Source organism: Sciurus vulgaris (genome assembly GCF_902686455.1).
Source record: "Sciurus vulgaris genome assembly, chromosome: 7".
NCBI classification, from domain to species: domain Eukaryota; kingdom Metazoa; phylum Chordata; class Mammalia; order Rodentia; family Sciuridae; genus Sciurus; species Sciurus vulgaris.
In genome coordinates this window covers 119,339,474-119,361,133 of record NC_136467.1, presented here as the reverse complement: position 1 = coordinate 119,361,133, position 21,660 = coordinate 119,339,474, and the positions used below count along the sequence as shown (strand labels likewise).

At 53.0% G+C, this 21,660-nt stretch overlaps 1 protein-coding gene across 1 annotated transcript in view; it reads right to left on the bottom strand.

The window, feature by feature from the left end:
- Positions 1-1,956: 1,956 nt before the first annotated feature.
- Positions 1,957-21,660, bottom strand: part of BTBD9 (BTB domain containing 9) — a 447,416-nt gene continuing 427,712 nt past the window's right edge. Inside the window, 2 exon segments of the mRNA XM_079148343.1 lie at positions 1,957-2,387; positions 17,805-17,883. Coding sequence (XP_079004469.1) covers positions 2,190-2,387; positions 17,805-17,883 — 277 coding nt within the window. The 3' untranslated portion in view covers positions 1,957-2,189.

Here is a 21,660-nt window from a genome sequence, read left to right as displayed (position 1 = left end):
CGCTGGGCCAGACGGCCATTCAGAAAGAACCTCCCACTCATGTCGGAAGACCCGTGAGGGACCAGGAGCTCCTGGTCTGCTGAGGCCAGGCCTGCGGCGTCCTCTGGCATCCCCACGAGGCTGCCGGGGCCACATGGGACGGGGCAGAGGTACACGAGGGCAACTAGCTGGTGTGGGTGCGAGGGCCGCCCTCAGGCCACCCTGTGGCATCCGCTGCCAGCGCCGCGCCGACCTCCCCTCCGCCCTCGTCAGGCCACAGAGGCGCCTTGAAGCCGGGAGGTGGGAGAGCTCCAGAGGCGAGGGCAGAAGCGAGCCCCGGCCCAGGGCCGCAGGTGTGGGCCTGTTGGGACTTGGCGGGAGCTGCCAGCACCTGCAGGGAGGCACCTGGTGGTGGCGGCTTCTCAGCTGTCACTAGCCCAGTCACTTCCCAGCACGCCCAGGGGCCCTTCCACCTGTGACTTTAACGTTTACAAAGAAGTCTTTGAACAGATGGTCCAAAATATGTGCACTCCGCCCTCCTGGGGCTGACCCAGCTCCTCCGTCCCCACGGGCAGGGGACGGTGTGTAAGGAACTGCTGAGCCGGCAGGAGCTCTGGCGCTAATTGGTGACTGGAGGCTGGATGCTGACAGAGGCAGCAGCCTCCCACCACAGTGGACACCCCGCCATTTGTCACAGGAACCCTTCACATGGAGAGGCAGGTGGAGATCTGCTGACGGGCACCTCTCCACAGAGCCACCTCTCCCACCGAGGTGACCCTGTGCTTCCTGCTGGCCTGTGTTCACACAGAAAGATGACCTTCCCCTTAGCCACGCAGCTGGACACTACTGGCTATTCAGTGTGGGTGAGCCACTCAAAACCAAACTGAAGGAGGAGCGACAGGCGCCTGACCCTTCCGTTCTTTCTATACCCCAGTGTCTTCTGGGCACTGTAAAGGAAGTCCTCAAGCCCGCCCCCTCCTCTAAGCAGGCTCATGGGATGTGCTGGGGAGCGGAGGCCCACTGTGCAGCTCAGCTGCTTGCCACACTGCCAGGGAGTCTCTCAGGCCAGAGCTGACAACCACGGACATGGAGGACTCTGGAGACAGCCAAACTGCAGACCATCATCTGAGCAAGTTACCAAGGGTCCTCAGTACTGGAAAGGAAACCACTTGTAAGTGACAGAAAGCAGATGGAACTTCAGTAGTCACATGAGATCCTCTCAGTGACAATTAGGAGAGAAGTTTTTGAGAAATGCTTTTTCCAATGACCAGCTGAGTGCCATGGTATGGGGAAAACTCAGCGGCGCAAAGTGGCTGCAGAGGTGCAGGTCTGTGCTCCTGATGCTCAGCCATGCAAGCCAAGCTACGCCAGACGTTGGCATATATTTATCTACATGTACTTCTGAGTGTTAACTTAGCAGCTGGCATAACTGTTTCCTGGTCAGCTGCCCAAGCTTAAAGGTGGGATACATTTCAGGAATGAAAGGTTAAAAACTCAACAATTTGCAAGATTTTTGACTCCGGCGGTGTCCACAGACAGATGTGCTCGCTGTGTATTTCACTGAACTTCCTCAAAGGCTTCACCTCGTCAGACCAGGGGTCACAATGCGCTGCCTCTGCATCTCGCTCAGGAGACTGGCGCAACAGCCTCTGCCCTGCCCCTGTGAAACCGTGCAAAACCAAGGGCAGGAAATCAGCATAGAGGGATTGGAACAAGAGATCTGCTGTTGGAGTTTCAAAAAGACCCGGAATGCCTACGAGTCGGCAAACGGAGGAGGGCTAAACGGAACGAGCAATCGGCTGGTTGCCAGGGCGGTGTGTCCCATACCAGTCAGCACACACGGGCCACTTCCTCCAGGGCGCTGCGGGCAGCAAGGCCCGACTGCTCTTCTGTTCCGTGCGCTGCCGTTCCTGTACCGCACCTCGGGCCTGCCACTGCCTTCCGTCCCTTTGCCTGGGTTAGATTAGAGAGGTAGGGTTTTAATGGTGGACTTGATGAAGACTGAAGGCCCCTTTCTCCCCTGGAGACTAGCCTGACTAGACAGAGGAGGAGAAGAAAGCGGGCCTGCGTCCTTGGGAGGAGACCTGTTCTGTGTCCGCCTCTGCAGCCGGGCCTGCCCCCCGGACGTGGGGAGGGCAGTGCACACAGCCCCGCCCGGAGGACGCTCCTGCTGCTGCCAGGCCCACCCAGTCACACATCTGCTGCCTCCTTTATTGGTGCTGCCGGTTGGGTGAGCGCGAGCTGGGGCCCGGGCTGGGGGGCAGTGAGCTGCCGCCGGGGGCCCGCAGGGCATGAGGGTCAAGCTGTTGACTGGCCAGGCCGTCGTCCACTGTCCCCAATTCATCGCTGCTGTCCTCCTTCTGGCTGCTCTGCTGCTCTGGACACTCAAAGTGGACACAGTGGAACACCTGGGTGAGGAGAGGAAAGGAGCTGGTGAGTGAGGGGCTGGCCTGGGACCCAGCACCGCCTGCCGGGAAGGTCCTGCCAGCTTTGGGAGCCCGGCACAGAGTCAGGGGCAGTCCTTCCCAGACACCGGGCAGCAACTAGGAGGTCCTGGACACACCTGGCCAGTTAGGATGAAAGTAAATGCACAATGGCCCAAGAGCCATCCACACCACGACATGGGTTCCTGCAGAATGTTCTCACCAGATGACCCTGTTTTAGGTGAATTTTGTCTCAGGGGCTCTCCTTTTATTTTTAATTTTGGGGGACTGATTAAGCCCAGGGGGAACCTGCCACTGAGCCACATCCCCAGACCCCACCCCTTTTGTATTATTTAGAGACAGGGTCTCACTGAGTTGCTTAGGGCCTTGCTAAGTTGCGAGGCTGGCTTTGAACTTGCAGTCCTCCTGCCTCAGCCTCCCGAGCCGCTGCGATTACAGGTGTGCGCCACCACGCCTAGCTCTTTCTCCTTTTTAATTAATTTATCCTCACAGGTGGCGGCCAGGTCAAGTCAGCAGATGTGGGTTGTGGTGGCAGTCACACAACTCTGAACACTTTCTGCCCGGCGAGCAGCACAGGATGGGAAACCTCCCTCCATCAGCTGTGATAACAGGGCAGCCAGGAGAGCACCTGTGCACTCAGCAAAACCTGCATGACCTGTGGGACGTGTGGGAACCATGCTGGGGTGGACCCCAACTCTGCCTGGCCTGGGCCGGCCTGGAACAAACACCTCAACCTGAGGAGTTGGCCACCTGGTCGAAGGTGGGTGACCGCCCTCCAGAAGCCAGGGAAGGCCTGCCCACCTGCATTTGGTCTGGCTGGAAGCGCTGCTGACCCGAGCACACGGGCGCAGCGCTGAACGCTGCTGGGTGAATGGGGAGCCCAGCCCAACCTCGAGGCAGGGCCGTGGTTGGGGGAGAGAGGACCTGACACACCCGGCACAAAAAAGGCAGGCTGCTGAGGAGAGCTGGGCGGGCGTGGAGGAGCCTGTCCGAGGCCGAGCGAGGAAGGCTGCCCCCGGCCAGCTTGCACGGGGCTCCTCTCTGCTGTCCATCAGCTCATCTTTCTGGGGCTCCACTTCCCAGTGCTCGTCCTGAGCTCTCCGAGGGACAGGAATCCCATCCCCTGCAGTCGTGGTGGTCAGTCTGAGGTGGCAGATGGACCACCCAGGGAGTGGGTGGCAGTGTTAAGGGAATCAGTTTCCAGATACTTGAGAGTCGTGTTTTCTACAACTGCTGAGGGCTCGCCTGAACTCAGACCCGGTGTCTCTGCCACCCAGGAAGGCAGGCCCTGCATGCCCACTCACCCAGGAGTGCCACACCAGCACAAGGGTCTCCCTCTTGCCAGCTCAAGGCATGGGATGGAATGTGGCCTGTCATACCACTGGGCCTCAGAGTGTCCTGGAACCTCATAGGTGGCCTGAGTTAGAGCTCTGAATTCAGAACCTCTGAAGGGTACACGTGATTGATGTGAATTATTTTAATGCAACTGTAATTTTTCTAGAATTATGAAAACATTTTCAAGATTCCCTGGCTAAAATCCACAAATAAAACTTGTCCATAATTACTATCAGATTCTGTGTGCTTTATTCAAAGTTACTTAAAATCTGTCTTATCAAATCACGCCATCAAATAGTTCCTGATAGTCAGTCAATTCTCATCATCTTCCAACTTGTGTTTATCTTTCTCAGATTTATAACTTTTTAAACCTATGATGAAACATTTAATCTGCATCTCGATCTAACATGTTCAAAAGATCATACTTTCTTCCAAAGCTCTTTAGGGGGACATGCAAACAAAATGCCTGAAAGCCACAGCTCCACAGCATTTGGAGGAGCTCAGCCCTTGGCATAGCTCGTTTTAAATGACCAGACATGACCTGGAGGCACAGGACAGGACATCTGAAGGCGGAGAAGCATCCAGGCGAGAGGGGAACTGCAGAATATGGGTAGTGGCCTAGGGAAGGAAAGTCTTTGGGCCTCAGATCTCTGAGTGGTGGCCGAGGAGATCTAACCAACAAAGCAAGGACAGGCCTGGGGACGGCGAGGAGGCCTGAGGCAGCAGGGAAGATGTGACTTGCAAAGCCGTCACTGATGCTGGGTGCAAATGCAGGGGCCAGGGCAGCTGGCTGTGGCAATGGGCATGGAGGCCTAGCAGGCGGGCGCCTCTGTGGACAGCCATGAGCAGCAGGTCCCACTGAGCCCACGCAGGAGGGACACACTGCTAGGCCCCCCCAGCCCACCCCATGCTCCTGGGGAATTGCAGCTGCATCCCCACTTCCTTCAGAGGGGCCTGCTCCTGGTGAGTGGCCACTGGGCTCTGGGTCTGCTGGTGGTTGGTGACTGTGTTCCTGGTACGGGTCCGTGTAGGTGCAGGACAGGGCACTGGTTCCTGGCGTGAGCTGGATGCAGGGCAGGGCTGGCTGGACACCGCCATGCTCCTGAGGAGGCAGGCAGAGGTGGAGACGGCAGGGGCTCAGGAGGAGCCTGGTGGGCGGCGTGGCCCCCGGGGGGCGTACTGCACAGCGTGAGCGGCACGCGCAGCCCCTACTGTGGAACCACATTCTCAGAGGTGGAAACATGGTACCACCTACTGTGCGTCACGCTGCAAGATCAACGCCGCGCCTCCCTCCAGAGTCAACTGTTTCTCCACGTTCCACGGCAACTCACTCACTGACCACTGTTTTTGAATTTCACATTCCAAACTGATTCAAGGCCTCAACTGAGACTGTGCCCTCCCATCCATCCTCGCCACCCAGGCACACTCTGCCGCCACGCCCATGAAGGAGGACTTCAGCCGGGGTGCACGGGCCTGCTACCCTGGACACTGGAGTGCTCTGTCCTGCCCTGTGTAACACCGGCTCTCAGCCCATCAACACCTCTGGAGGCTGCTCCGCCAGCTGACGCTAATGCCTGAGCGGACTTACGTTCGGCCTCCTTGTTACCTCTCCCTCCTGAGTGGGTTTCCTCTCCCTGGCTCTAGCCTTCTCTCCAGACTTGTAACTGTCCAGGTGGGCTCTCCCCCAGCCGCCCTGCAAGCATCCATGTGCCTCCTGCCTGCGGCCGCCCCTCCCCTGCCTCTACCTCCTGATCTGTCACTTCCTATCACCCTCAAGGACCAAGCTTCACTGTCCACGCCGTAGCCAGGGTCTTGCCCAAGAATAAACAAATCAATAAAAACCCTGCACTGAGAAACACAGTTGAAAAGACCTCACTCAGAGTGGCCTGGTGGCTGATTCTGTAGGATGTGCTTGTCTTCCAAGGAAGGTCCCCATATATCACGCAGAGTGGGTGTCCACTGCCCGCGGGCTGGGAAGAACCTGGGGGGACGCGCACTGTTTGCGGGAGCCCCAAACGATGCCGAAGGCCTGGTCCTGGCTGTTCGTTGTCCTCGTTCCAGACAAATTCCTCCTGCCTCTCGTGAGTGCTGTGACCCGCACACTGTGTTAGCCTGCCGACAACCGGTCAGCAAATGACGCAAACTGTGCTGACTCCCAATGTGCCTGGCCACGCGGACGGAACTGCCACAGCTGGTTTTGTGTGTTCCCGGGGGTCTTTCTTCCACAGAAATCAGAACCACTGCTCTTCCTGACCCACAAATCATGACAGTATCTTCCAATCAAGGCGAGGGTGCCCTGGAAGCCCTGGGAAATCCCAGGCCACACTGGCCTGCCAGCCCCTTGCATGAGGTGGCCCAGGTGCAGCCCCCAGGTAAGGAATGAGGGCACCACAGAGCTGTGTTCCAGTCTGAGACCCGAAGTCCCCACTGCCTTTGGTGTGGATGAACCACTCTGGGCTCTTGAGCCAAAGGGCAGTGGCAGGGAGCAGGGGGTGCCGGGGGGGGGGGGGGGGGGTAGGGATGGACGGGAGCGGAGGCAGGGCAGGCGGAGCCAGCGCAAGGGCTCTGGAGAACTACCATTTCTTACATTTAAAAAGACTGCAAAAGAAATACACGTTTGTGGTGACAAATTCAAATAATACAAGTGTTTAAAGAAAGAGTAGAAGACAGACCCTTACACTCTGAAATCCCTGAAGTGAAGCACAGCTTACTAAGAGGAAGGAGTCATTTTTAAAGAAAAGGGACACAGAATTTGATGACAGACTTAATAAGACTGATAAAGGAAGGAAAGGGTCCACAGAGACAAGGGACTCTATGGAAGGGACAGAGACTGGCAGCCACTGGGGAAGGCACAATGGCCGCTATACTGTGGTCACTCAGGGTCCTCCACCCTTTGCTGCATTTACCCCCCTGGCCACCAGGTCCAACCAGGCAGGTCCAGGCCTGGGCCACGGTCAGGACCTCATGGGCGGGGGCAGTCTGGGGCCGAGGTGCTCTGTGCCAGCACACCAGCTCTTCTGCCAACAGTGGGCAGCAGGATTCACCCTCCGGGCTGGGCAGCACCCAAGTCTGGAACTTTCCACGGCATCAAGACCTGGCCTCACAGGTGGAGACGCGTCAGGTGTGTGATGAGCTGCTGCCACCCAGAGGGAGGCTAGGAAAGCCTGGAGGTGGGCACAGGGGCTGGGGGCTGGGAGGAGTGGCCTTCCAGCCAGAGGGATGAAGAGGGGCTTCCACAGTCGGGTCCCAGAACACTGCTCGGCCCCCCCTGGCTCAGTCATCTCTGTTGCTGATCCAGCCTGCACCTGGAGCGAAATGTGGCAACAGTGTGGCCAACACCAGCCAGCACTGGCCTCCGTAGCCCTTCTTCCTCATCCTGTGCAGGACAGAGGCTCTGCCCCTGGGACCCTGAGACTCGCAAATCATCCACCAGAGGCCTTGGTCTGGTCCCTCTTCTCTCCTCTTGGAGTCGGGTGAAGAGTAAACCTGCGGAGGGGAACTAGCTCCTTCATGGGAGGCAGACCATCCCAGCTGGTCCCCAAGCTGCTTCCTGCCTGGCACTGAGGTGCAGAAAGGAAGGAGTCATGATGCCTCTGCTCTATTCCTGGAAGCTGGAGGAGGGCGCTGATGGCCTGGGCAGGCTGTCCTTACCTCGGGGAGGGAGGGGACCTGGAAACATACCCGTCCCCACTCCTCAGCCCTTCTTCCTGCAGGGCCCCGTGGGCCTCCCTGTGGGCCAAACAGCCAGGTCCCAGTCTCTACTGGCTGGGAAGCTCATGTGGTTCAATTTCTTCCTTCTGAACCTTCCCAAGACTGCAATACCCCTTGGAAAGGATGAGACCAAAAGTGAATGAGGCATACAGGCAGAGACGCACTTCTGATTTATGCAAAACCATTACCGCGGCCGCAGCATCATCTTCGCTCCCCTTTTCGGTAATCATGCATCCCATTAGCCTGTTTGATTGCCGCTGCTCACAAAGGGGCACCTTCGCTGAACCATCTTCAATAGCCTCTGGATCTATCCCCCGAGAGGAGCCGGCTAATTTGCAATGTAGTCGTGTATGAATCGGACACAGCCTCAGTCACAATCTGGGCGTCCTTTCTGTAGCTGCTGTTTATTATCACTTTGCCCTGCCTCTCTGGGAGCTGTAATCCAGGACATGTTGGGAACAGTCCAGGGTGTTCTTTACTCCACAAACCCCGGACAGGATGTATGCAAATGCCCAGCCCTTCTTGGCCATCAGGCCAACTCCTCAGCTGGCTACTGTCCGTGCCTTTCATTAGAGGGAATCCCCAAACGCTATTTGCTTGACATCTCTTCAAGGTTTTTAGAAGCAGAAGCATCTGCTAATTTTCCCAAATCAGCCTAAGAGTACTGTGAACTGTAACAGAAATTGGGAAAATTTAATAAATGTTGATCAATGACTCTCCCTTGCTTTCCAGGTCTCTCCTGAGGAATCGGCCATAGACTGCTTTCGTGCCAACCAATACAAATAGGATTTCTGATCCAAGCTTTCAAGTTACATTTACAAGGCAACATGTCTTTATAAAATAGATACCTACCTCTCAATGACTATAAGTCAGACACAAGGCCATGGCTTCTGACATCCATCCCCTGAAGACTGGTTCCCTTCCATGAGGCTGAGGTGGTAGCATCAGAGTAGATATTAACCAGCCTGATGAAGGTACCACTGATCTCCCCTCATCCCAGAGCAGAACCTAACTGTCCAGACTCAGCCTGCAGAGATGTTTTATTTTTGTTCTGTTTTAGAGAAAGACCAAGCACTCCCCGCAAAACATTTCTTTTTATAAGCCTTGTTTTCACATGTGCATTGGAGGAGCCCAGCAGCTTATTCCATGGGGAGACATTTCAAATCGGGAGCAGCACTTTCTGTATTGCTGGGGTAATGGAAACCCAAACATTTTTGCACAAGTACTTATCCCTCCTAGATGTGGAAGTAAATTTCTGGGTGATAATTCTCATATATGACAATAGTTTCTTTCCATGCCACTTTCCCACATCCACAGGTAACTGGAACTTTGCTGTGTGGAAGGTTCTGGGGAAAAGCCTTTCCCAGGTGGACCTATATTTCTGCATTTTTTTTTAAATGCACACACTCCATTGTTCCAGGGAGAGCGAGTCGCTCTTTCATCCTAATTTGCCCACAAAGTGGTAGAGGTATTTTTTTTTTCAAACAACAATAAAACAAAATGAAAAACTCAACTAAGAAACAAGAAGTCTTGTTCCCTGGCTTCTGGGAGGCCTGACACCCCCACTCGGCAGGCAGCGTGGCCTTCCCAAGGCTCCTTTCCACTGGACGGGCACCAGCGAGGCCCAGCTGTGGCCCTCTTCTTGCTACCATGGCGAGGCCCCAGCCGGGCAGTTCTCCCCCATCCGACCAGGCTCCCTGTGTGCCTTTTGTCTCAGAGCTCCAGCTGCACGCAGGCTTCTGTTCTCCCTCCAAACTGCCAGTTCAGCAAGGGGTCACTGCCTTGGTAGCTGGAAGTTCCTCTCACTGCTTCCCGGCTCGGGGCACTCGCCTGCCCAGGTCGTGGGCACTCACTTCCTCCAGGCCTGGAACACGAGGAATTAAGCTGCCCCAAGGCAACAGGCCTAAGAACTGTGCAGCCTTTGAAACGAGGACTCGCTCACTGGTGTGTCACGGGTCCAATTTCCCCAATAAAGTCTTCCATAACAGAAGCTTAAGCATAAAGCCGCCCATAAAGGGTCTTCTTTTATAATTATGCAACAAATAAAACATTTTTCTGTCTTCCCATCTCACTGGGAGGGAACCTCAAAGGCCTAGTTTATTCTCCTTAAAGGCGAGTGTCCTGTGAGGCAGGGAGGTGACGTGGCCAGAGTCTCCCTTCCCACTCCCTCCCGCCTGCACTGGCTCCTCAGAGCGCCCTTCCCGCCCTCCCCACCGCTGAGCCACCTGGCCCTGATGTTATCGCCTGTGTGATCCTTAAATCCGTGCTTTGGTTTGGATCGCTCTGCTCCTCCCCTGCCCTATATTTTCTTGCAACTAAAGCTCCGACTTTCTCTCCACCTCGGCTCCTCTTTCTCCAAGGACACGGGAACAGCCTTGGTGCAACCTTCACAAGTGATTCTTGGTCTGATGTGTGAAGGGCAACTGTAAGCCACGCCTTGGGTATGTGCTGGGGACACACGGATGCCACAACACGGTCTCTGACCTCAAACGCTACCAAGCATGGGAGCACACACGTGTCATCCCAGTGCCCTGGGAGGCAGAAGGAGGAGGACTGGGTAACTCAGTGAGAGCCTGTCTCAAAATAAAATAAAAAGGGCTGGGGATGTGGCCCAGTGGTAGTGCACCCCTGGATCAATTCCCCAGTAACCCCACCCCCCACCAAAAGAAAAGCTGTATATGATGCTGGACTTCGACTCGAGCTCACAGGTGCCTGCCTCTGGGGCCAACTGTCCCCATGCCCTGATCCCTGCCACTTCCTGTGCCATCTTCTCTGGCCCAGCACCCTGTTCTAGCGTATACCGCAGAGGCTGTCCAGGGTGGATCTGCAGCCTGGGCTTGTTCGGGCTACTTCTATGCCAGAGCAGGTCACCCTGTGTACATCCCTTCCCCCATGGAGGCCAGGCCTTTCCCCAGGCAGCAGGGAGCCTCTCCCTGCAGACCCGCAGCTCTGCAGGGTGGGGCTGCTTCTCTTGGCAGCTGCCACCAGGCTGCCTGCTGCATCCCTGTTGCTGCCCACTGGGAATTTTGGCCTTGGGAGCAAGTGGTTGCTCTAAGGCACCTTCTGGCCTAGATGAAGACCCTCTAGAGGACACTCCAGGGGAAGTGCTTGGGGATGCAGGCAGGGTGAGGTGAGGGTGAGCGTGGGGAGAGGGTCTAGAAAAAAATCATCGCCAGGCCAGGAAGCAGCATTTAGTTTTAGTTTTTTTTTTTTTTTGTTTAACAGAATCTGTTTCCCTGATTTTTTTTTTTTCATTAGAGCCACATGTTGCTATGGGAACAAGGATGGCACTGGGAGCCCAGAGCCACTCACTGGCTGACAGAAGCCTGTAAATAAATTCTGCTTCACTCCAGGCTCTGAGTTCAGTGGTCCTGGAGGGCAGCTCAAGCAGCCACTTGCAGACTCTCTGTCCTGTGCTGCTGCCGTGCAGGCCCCCCTGTGACAAGCTCAGGTCCCTTACCATTCCTAACATGGCTGCCAGCAAGCTGCGGTGTGGCCTGCACCCCACCCTCCAGGACCCTCCACGACTTGGTCTCATTCATGGAGACCCAACCCCAGGGCCAGCCTGCACCTGAAGGAGCTGCAGTGGCTACTGCCCATTCCACAGCCAGGTGCTGCCATTTGAGACATCACCCAGAGTGAGAAACGCCTCAGGGGTCGCCCGCCAGGCAGTGAGGCTGCAGTCCCCCTGAGGAAGGCCTTGCCTCGGTGTCTTCTCTGGATCTAACGAGCGCCATGTGAGCCCATGGGAACTGCCTACTCGCCAAGTCTACTGGTTACCTGAGTCCTGGGCCAGGGTGGGGCAGGGTGCCCACAAGATGTAGCAGCCGGGGTGCTGAGCGCCAGCCTGCCTGGATTCCAATCCCAGCTCTGACACTCGATGCAGGTGACCTTGTACAAATTAGTTAGCATCTCTCAGCTTCAGTTTCCTAATCAAGGTTTCTTTTTTACTTAAAACCAAAACTTTTTATTGTGAAAACTATACACTGAAAGGTGCATAAAACAGAAATGTAGTTTTGAACAATCACACCATGAACACCCGCGTGAACACCACCTGAGCCAAGAAGTGGGGGCCTGCACGTCCCCCATGTTGCAAGCCCCCACCCCAGGAAGCCACAACTCTGCCTGAGACAGCGGTTGCCCCTTCCCTGTTTTTCTCACCAGTTTCCCACTTATGTAGGTATAAACGCTAGAGTTAAGTATTGACTGTTTTGAAGTTTATAGGAACGTAATCTGCTTTTTGTTGTTGTTGTTAACAGGAATTGTTAACAGGGTGCTTAACCACTGGGCCACTTTCACAGCCCTTTTTATTTACTTATTTATTTATTTATTTTTGAGGCAGGGTCTCACTAAATCGCTGAGATTGCACTTAAACTTGTGATCCTCCTGCCTCAGTCTCTGGCGTCGCCGGGATTACAGGCATGTGCCACCATGCCCAGATGAATGCAACCTTACTATTCATTTTCTCTGCTGTCCTTCAAGATGGTCTGTCGTTCATCCACATGGATCATTGTCCACTGTCGGACACACTGTGCTTTATTTGCCCATTCTTGTGTGGACAGATGGCCGGGTGGCGTCCCAGGGTCTGTTGTGAACAATGCTATGTTGTTCTCTGTTGTATCTCGACATGCACAAGAGTTCGTTCAGAGGACACACAGGAGTGTCACACTCAGAACGTGGCACAGGCGTGTTCAGTTACCCTGGACACATCACACCTCCCCAGAGGTCTGGGCCGAGTCACATGCTCACACACAGGCCACAGCTGCCCACTGCTTCCTGGAGTTTTCTCATCTTTTTTTTTTTTTTTGGTCTGGGGATTGAATCCAAGGGCACTCAATCACTGAACCACATTTCCAGCCCTATTTTATATTTTTTATTTAGAGACAGGGTCTTGTTGAGTTGCTTAGGGCCTCCCTCAGTTGCTGAGGCTGGCTTTGAACTCATGATTCTTCTGCCTCAGCCTCCGAAGCTGCTGGGATTACAGGCAGGTGCCTCCATGCCTGACTGGGTTTCCTCATCTTTAAGATGAGGGTGAGCAGAAGCTACTGCAAATATGAGTATAAAATAATGGGATAAGTACGTAGGGCCTGGAATAGGGCCTGGCCTTGGAGCAGTGCTCAGTCGATACTAGCCACTACTACTGTTGTTTCTAATAATAATTATTTTTATTATAAGGGTCCTAACCTAAGAGATGCTGAATGCTTGGTACACATACTTTTTCATTTATGGAAGTGTTTGGTTTCTGGGTTAAAGAAATTCTCAATATGACTGCAGAGACTCTGTCTTGGAATGCCATGGTCACTTGGTAATGAAAAGTTATTTTACTAAATCTTGTCCTTCATTCCTTTGTTTGACTAACTGGGAGAAATAGAGATGGCTGCACAGCTTAATCAGTTATTCGTTTGTTCGGCTAATAGGTACTTTACTCTTACACACGGCGGGCACCATGCCAGCTTTGGAAGATGCAAAGATGACGGTGCCGCAGCCTCTCCCCTTGCCACATGAGTCCAGTGAGCACAGTGGAACCGTGAGAGCTGCCTACAGTTCATCAATGCCGTCCTCAGTTTCTGTCATCGACGTGGCACAGGCTGGCATGTGTTCCTGTGCACAGGAGCCCTTTCCACACTGCAGAGCTCGCTCTTCCGACAGCCCTCTTAAGCCTCAGCTCTCTGCCTACTGAAAAGTCACTCTGGAACTTCCTCTCAAACCCAGGGTTTCATAAAAACCAAACAACAAACAGACACAACTTCTATCACTTTTAATACCACTAATTTTCACGGGGCCCCAGACTTGATCTTGTTTGAATTCTGTGGATTCAAGGATGCAGGTGTACACCTTTGTTACTGTGCTAAGGTGAGGAGGAAGGGGCTGATGGGAGACGCCAGGCACACTCTGCCGCAGTCACTGAGCTGGAACTGAAGGTCTGCCTGATGTTAACAGGGGAAGTGACAAGGCCCAGCTTCTGACCTTTTTGTGACCAGAGAGGTTTAGAAAGGGGGGCAATGTCTGCCTCCCCACAAGCGGCTCAGAGGCCATCAGTCATGGAGGCAAGGGATGACCACATGGAATGCACATAAGCTTGCTAAGTTGGCTACCGAGACCACCAAAAAGCGGTCAAGGAATAGCCAGGAGTGAGCTTGGCAGCACAGGCACTGGAGAATCAGGTGACCAATGGAAGGGGACAGTGGGTGAGCTCAAAGACAAACTATCAGGTCTGCCATCTAGTGCCAGGCACAGGGGAAGACAAAGGCTGCCCTGAGAGCGTGCAGGAAGGTAGGCAAGACCGGGTGAGGCCAAGGAGAGGAGCAGCGGCACATGAGAACCACCCCAAGCAGGAGACGCGGGGCGAAGGGACAGCGAGACACATAGATGACAGGCAAGTGTGAGGCGCTGGAGCAGCTGCTGAGGGCCAAGCACACAGGGCGGGAGGGAGCAGGCATCTTCCGAGGCCAGCGTTAGGGGACTCTATTGACAGAAGTCGTAAACGAAGCTAAAAAAATTAAATGAATTCATTGCTGTGGTGCTCACAGAAGAAGATGAGAGACAGATGCCAGCAGCAGACGCACGCTTCCCAGAGGAGAGGCACGGTGCTGCAGGAAATCAGGCCTGCGGAGCAGGTGATGGAGAAATCGAAGCCTCCACAGTCTGCGAGGCTGCCGATGCCCGAGAGCCAGCTGATCAAGGGAAAGGGGGAACCACCATGCGGCCCACAGATGCTGAGCCTCTCTGGAAGCGGGAGGCCTGGATCACCGGAGCAAGACAGACACGACCTATGGTGGGCAAGAAAGCCCAACCTGTCTGGGTTCCACTCACTGCTGGGCATCTGCCCTCTGCTACTCCAAGAGCACCCGATGACGCGAGGTCAGCCCGTATCCGTAGCTGTCAACTCACGGGGCTCCTGGCCACGGTCCCTCTGAAGGGCAGGCAACTCTGGCCATTCACTCTCTCCCCGGGCCACTCTCCATCCTTTGTGGAAACGGCTCCCACCTCCCCTGAAAGCTCTTCCATTCCCAGAAGTGCTCTCCTGCCCCGCTGCTCTGCCAGCCCTGAGGAGGCTGCAGTGTCTGCAGAAAGAGGACCTACCTGGGGACCAGGCAAGGGGCTCATCTGGACACATTTTCCTCTGCTTTTACACACACAGACAATTTTACCTCTCTGGTAAAATCAACTTCCCCTATATTCCTGGCAATTTGCACAAAGCATCTGGGTTTGTACAACCCAGTAGCTAAAAGGAAACAAGTCCTGGCTCTGCCTGAAATGACAGCCACTGAAACTGACTGCATGTCTGGGTCCCCCAGAACATACATTGAAACCTTGATCCCCAGGGGCATGGTATTAGAAGCAGAACCTTTGGGGGTGGCTAGGTTTAGATGAGATGACAGGGTGCAGCCCCTTGATGGGATTAGCATCCTTACTAGAAGGGAAAGGGAAAGCGGAGCTCACTCATCCTCCCCTCACCAAGGAAGGCCAGTGAAGGCAGGGACAGGAAGAGGACCCCCTCCCAGCACCAGACCTTGCTGGCACTCTGACCTCATACTTCCAGCCTGTGGAGCTGGGAGAAATGATCGTCTGTTGCTCAGGCACCCAGGTGATGTGCAGCCCTGGCTAAGAGCCACTGATAGCGCGTGGCAACCAAGTGGAGACAGACCGCGGAGACCCTGCGACCCCGCCCTCCAGGCTACCGTCCACAGTGAGAAAGAGGTGCCCTGACCCCTATTTCTGATGGCACCGTTCTGCTCTCACGGGACTGCACATCGGGACTGTCCTGGACTCACCCCAGCCTCCTTTCCCTGGCCGTGCCCATGCCACAGCAAGCACCTTCCTGTCCAAGCCATCTCCGCTCTCCTCCAGCGCTGTCTCCCAGGAGTCCTGCCCAGCCAGCCAGAGCCATGCTCCTTGCCAGGAGGCAACCTACCCCTGCCCCCTCTGGGCGGCCACTTCTCTAAGGCAGGTGGTACTGCTTCTTCTGAGGTTCCCAGAACCTCTGAGCAGCAGCAGATCATTCTGAGAGTCTGCTACATCCTTGATACCCTGGGAAACCAACTTTATTATGTCTTCCCGTGTGCTCCAAGGATGATACAGTTTATGGATCTTGTCTTATGATCCTGTTCATCATTTATTTTACGATTTAAAATGTTTCCCAGTTGGAAACACCACGTTGAGGCTTTATTTTCCTGATCAATAACTGATTCAATAAGGCAATGAGCAAGTTACTCATCAGCCAAATGAGATGGGCCGCTGTCACTAGTGCCTGCTGGCCAGTCATGCAAACTGACTGGCCCCGTCTTCACCCAAGGGACTGGGGTCCTGCCTGGATATTTTTGGGAAACTCACCATGAAAAAAAGGTTTTGCAGGCTGATTTTAGAGCCTTGCCTGGGAAGTTATTCTCCATCTAGAAGAGCTTTGAAATAAAAGGTCCAAGATCCTTTTTCATTCCTTTGGTCCCAGAGGTGATGAGGCTGGGACTGAGTTCAGGTCTGGAAGAGACCCTGGCCAGACGCATATCAGAAGTCCTCAGCTTTTTCTGATTTGAGAATTCCTTCTGTTGCAATATATAACTTCAGTGTTCTATTTAGGCCATAAAGTGAAAAACTGGCCTTTTTTTTTAGGGACATGAATTATACTAGAAGTAAAGATTGCAAGTGAAAATATTTAAGTTCAGTATGTTACTTATAAAAATAAATTTGAGTTTTTCTCAAGTTTAGTAACACACATAATTAATGTAGCTTAAGTGGTAAGAAAAACTGGAATTCATTCACGGAATTATATGACATTATTGGTTAGGGATCAAATATGTATTAAAATGTAGATTAAAATTTTACTTTTATTAGAATGTTTAGAATTCTTGAATTTTGCTTTTAAAAATATCAGTTAGTTTACTATTATAATTTTCAGGTTTGTTTTAAAACGAAGAGAAAAAGCTCAGGTTTCTGTTTACAAGCTCCTCTTTGCAGGAAACACATTGAGGGTATGGATCATTTTTATTAAAAAAAGAAAAAAGGCAAAATGAACCTAAACTATTGCATTATTTTCATTTATTTACTTATCTTGGTACTGGGGGTTGAATCCAGGACCTCTTTACCACTGAGATACATACACTCCCGGCCTTTCCATTGTTTATTTTGACAGTTTAGCGAAGTAGCTGAGGCTAGCCTTGAACTTGCAGGCCTCCTGCCTCCGCCTCCTGACTTTCTTGGAATATAGACATGTTCCCCACATTTTAAATGCTTTGGCTTCTGAGAATGCTTTGAAGTGCCAGACACACCTGGATGATGCACTGGGAGAATCGTGGTTCCACAAACATGATGCATGAGCTAGGCTAGCTCGGTAACAGGCAGAGCCGGTGGCAAAATGAAAACGTAGGGCCTTGGGTTTGAAGGCAGGAAAACCACCACCACCTTTCTTCCACAGCCTCTCTCACCCTACCATGCTTTTTATTTGCTACTTAATGTTGTACTCGCTCCATGGGAACACCCTCAGGCCAATGCAGCCCCTTGCAGTGTCCCTATCCAGTGACAAGCACTGAGGACTCTAGCCCTCCAGCACACATGCCAGGGCCCAGGAAGCCTGTGGCTGAGGCCCAGGTCTGGGAAGGTGAGGAGCGGGAAGCAGCGGGGCCGCGGTGAGCCTGGCATGCACCATCATCCTGCAGGGCTTCCTGAGACATGACTCAAAGTAAGAACACCAAGGGTTTCAAGGAGGGGCTGCAGCATGCCAAGGCCCGGGCACGGGACCCAGGCCACTGCTCTAGTGCACACCCACAAAGCCAGTCCTGTGCAGAACTGAGGAAGGTGCACAGAGGGGTGAGACTGCAGGGCCACCCTCTTCCAGCTTCCTTCTCATTCACCTCATGAACTGTCACATTGTTGCCCCTCGCATGGCACGTCTCTGCCAGCAGTTCCTTCAGAGGTGCACTACACATGGGATGAGGCCTTCAAAGCGAGAGATAAGCACACCATGCTACCAGCATGGCCATCTACCGGACACCACACTCAGATGCTCAGGGCCCCCATGAACCCACTGCCTACTGCAGGGCTAAGGACGCTAAGGTGAGGGACAGGCTGCTTGACCTCCCCTGGGCTCTGTGATGGCGGGTTCTGCAAAGAGGCAGGGAGGGTAAGCAGAGCAGTAGGTGCTGGCTTCATTTGCTAGTGAAGACACATCCGGACGCCATAATGACAGCCCCCTGGGCCAGAGCGGGGCTTTCTTCTGTACCGAGCTGTCGGAACAACAGGCCATTAGCAGGCCGAGCAAGCAGTGCCACTAGGTTCGGTACGCCATTTACCTGGACATCACAAGATGGCTCAGCGCTGCTCGTGAAAAGAGGCCCTTACCTCGTTTGCTGTGTTGTGTGTTCCAACAATTCGGATGAAGGAGGCGGGCTGTCTTTCAAAAGTCACCGACTGCCAGGACCTGGGAGGGGAGACACAAGTGTTCACCTGGTTACACAGTGCGGTCCGCCTGCTGATTGCGGGGCCACCAGCACGGCTAATGGCTGTGTGTCCGTGAGCGGGGCCTCCCAGCCTGAGGGGCTTGTGCCACAGGAAGGATGGGGGCTATCTGGAGGGCAGCAGCAGAGAGAGGCAGGAATAGTGTCCCATTCAGGCCAACACTACACCCTATGACTGTCACTCAGGATTTTTATAAAATCCTCTAAAAATGAACACCATGTGTAGACCATGTTTGATGTGACAAGAGTGTGGCCAAATATAAACACAGTCAAGGGTGGCGGGAGTTCATGAAATGCATTTCCTCATCTATAAAATGGGACAGGGTGGTGGTGACTCCAGAGGGCTGTTCCTCGTGAGAGAGGGCAGGTTCTGGAGGCTTCCAGTAGGAGAGTTTTGCAGCAGGGCAGGGGTGGGACGAGCCCAGCGCTGGGTGCTGGGTGTGGAGCAGTGGGGCCACTCACTAGGGTGCCAAGAGGGCACCTGGGAGCAGCAGAGGCTCCCTAGGACTCCAGCTTCCCCGTTCTCAAACGCTCGGCCCATCGCTGGGAGGCCTCAGAAGCAGACCTGATATTTTAAAGGCAACTCAGCTCTTATCAGCCTGGCCGGGCCAACCCATTTAAACGCCAGCGGAGCAGGCCCGGAGCGAACCCCGAGAGGAGGAGCTTGGCTCTGGCTCAGCTCCGCAGCTCATCAGAATGCGCTGGAGGAGCAGGAGGCACCCACGACTGTACACTCCAATAATATTTTCTATAATAAATGTGAGGAGTTCACAGTTGTTGCCATCCCTCCTCCGTTCACACAGTGGAAATGCCAGCTGCCGCGGAGCTGTTTCCTGTAATTGTCTAATTACCAAGTAATGCTAGCAAAGAAAATATATGTATTTGCAGTTTGTTTTCCCCCTCTGTTTCAGGTGTTCCATCTTATCTCTCACTACCAACCTCCCACTGAGATTGATTCACTGCTGCCTGGACACCAGTCCTCTTAAGGTCATTAAAAAGTCGTTACCATCCTATGTGTAAAGGCTGTGCCTCTGAAAGCAGTTTTCTGAAACCAGAGTAAGAAAAATCGCTCTCCTTGTAAAAACGCCATTATTCATACCTGCTGGTGATGCCATCTGACACCCACAGAGCTTGCATCCGTGCCCGTTTCCTGGCAGGAGACTCTGGTCCTCCCAGGCCCCCAGCTCCTTTGCCGAGCCTGTGGTGGGATGCAGCCTGTGGGCCCGGAGGGCTGAGAGGTCCTAGGTTCCACAGGCCTGAGCTAAGCCTCCCATCCCTATCCCTAAAGGGAGCTGACTGTACCCACGAAAGCTGGTCTACCGCCTGCCTCTCAGACCAGGAAAGGGAACAACCAGCACAAGTTACAGCGGTGGCAACTATTATTGGGTTTAAGTCACCATTTCACAAAAGGGATTACAGAGGGGAAAGAGGTTGGAATAGAGGAGACACAAGATTTTGTTCTTAGCTTTCCAGCCCGTGCCTGTCTATCTTCTAGTGATTCGGGATTTAAGGTAAGACTTTACATTTGGGAGCTCAGTCCTCCACAGGGGTGGCCCGCCCCTCCACCTGACAGCGGGAAGGGAAGGGGCTCAGGGCAGAAGTGAGGCTGGCCTCAGAGGTCCTGTCAGGGCCTCAGAGTGGCCTAACTCCCAGATCCCACCTTCTCCCTTCCCCTCCCCCTCCCCCCCACCCAGTCACTCTTTTCTCCCTGCCCCAGGCTTGCTGGGGCTCAGCACTCTGGGCAGGGCAGCAGCCTGAGTGGGAGGGAGCATTTGTGGAGTAATAAGATCAGAAGGTCTCAATTTACTACCGATCCTCCATTATGCTGCATTAATATCTAATCACATTAGAGTTCATTTTCACTAACACAGCCTGAGAGTCGAATATGTGATTTCATTTTCAGCAGAAGTAGATACCAGCCCTAAGACCAAAGTATCTGCAGGAAGGGAGCTGGCTAGGAGGAGGCAGTGAGCGCCTCCCTCTTCAGCCAATTCTGAACTTCCTTAGGAGAATGTAAATGGGGCTCTACCAGGAAAGATGAGGTGGCTCTGGAACTCACGACTGGGCTACACCTGCAATCACTGTGCGTCCTCACAGGACGCCACCGCAGCCACCGCAGCCGAGACTTCACAGGGTCAGGACCTACCCCATGGCTTGTCCCAGAGAAAGCCCAATAGCTGCTTTTTGTGAGCTCTGCTGATGGCTGCATCAGTATCCCACCTGCCCTGCACCAGAGTCTTTCTTGAGCAGGCGCAATTTCAGGAAAGATAACACAGCCTCATCCATGGCCACCCTCTCAGCTCAGCACCAGGACTGAGTTCTGGGAGAAAGACGTCCAAACAGGAGGAACTGAGTCAAAAAACAAATGTGCACTTCACTTTGAGAGTTCACCATAAACGGAAAACTCCCCACAGGACAGAAGTCCCGACCCTGCTCCTGTTAGCTCTGTAGGAGACACAGCACTGTGCTTTCCTAAGACGTGGTTTCCTCGTTTGTCAATGCATCTGGAAGGAGGTCCCCATGATATCCAACTGACAAAAGTACTCACAGAGGAATGTCCTTAGAACGACTGCCAATACATCACCCAAGATCTTAGCTGTGATAGAAGAATTTTGAGACTCATTTACTTTACTTTTTAACTTTTCTGAACTGTTTGAATTTGGTAGGTTATTTATGTATGCACTAAAAAATGTATCTACCTTGCATACTGCCTAAGGATTTGACACAGATCACATGATATGAAGCTGGTGAAATGCCAGCACTGTGTCCACTTGAGAGGAAAGTTTTATCCTGGGTTTTCATAGACAAGGGGCACAATGGTTGAGAGATTGGGTCCTGGAGTCAGGCTACCTGAGTTTGAATCTCACTTTAAACTTTCAATAGTTCTATGACCTTAGGCAAATTGCTTAACCTCGCTGGTCATCTATCTGTAGAATGGGAATAATAAAAACAAGTATTTAATATATTTTTATGAAGGTTAAATACATTAACAAATGTAAAACATTCAGAACAGTGTTGGCATATACTAAGTTCTAGAAAAAAATTAACGAACCTGGACCAGATATACAGCTTCCCTGGGCCTCATCTAGGAGTCTGCAAGTTTGACAGTGTATGAGTCACCACCAGGGGCACCCGAGGTGACTGCCATCAGCACCCATTTCTTTGAGGCAGACAGGCAGCTGGGCTTTGGAGGGATTAAACAAGAATGTGTTAATATATTCTTGAGCTTGGCACCTGCTGGGTGTAATGGGGATCCATGCAAGATGTAGTACCCGCCCTTAAGAAATTTATTGTCTCACTAGGGAGATTAACTATCCTTCCACAAACTAATTAGAGAACAATGCAAACAGTACAGTGGACCAAACTTACAAACTGGTGGTGTTCCAAACTTCCCTTGTAATTGGTTGTGTGATGCCTGAAAGCAATTTTTCCAAAGAAATAGAGCTATAAATTTTGATGGGGTTCCTAGGCCCACCCACAAAACTCAATTTAACTCATAATAAGGCAGAAATATTATATATATGAAGTTTTAAAAAAGAAAATAAAATTATGTTGTTGCCATAGTAGTAATCAAGCATACCAGAAAAACAAAGGATTGAAAACAATCTTTCTAAAGCCACTGCTCGAGGAAATGAAGATTAAATGCTGTCACACAAGTAAAATCATGGGGACACAGTAGGAACGCAGCAGGTGGCTGCTAAAGGCAAGGGGAAGGGGCCCAGTGAGTCAGACCATGCAGA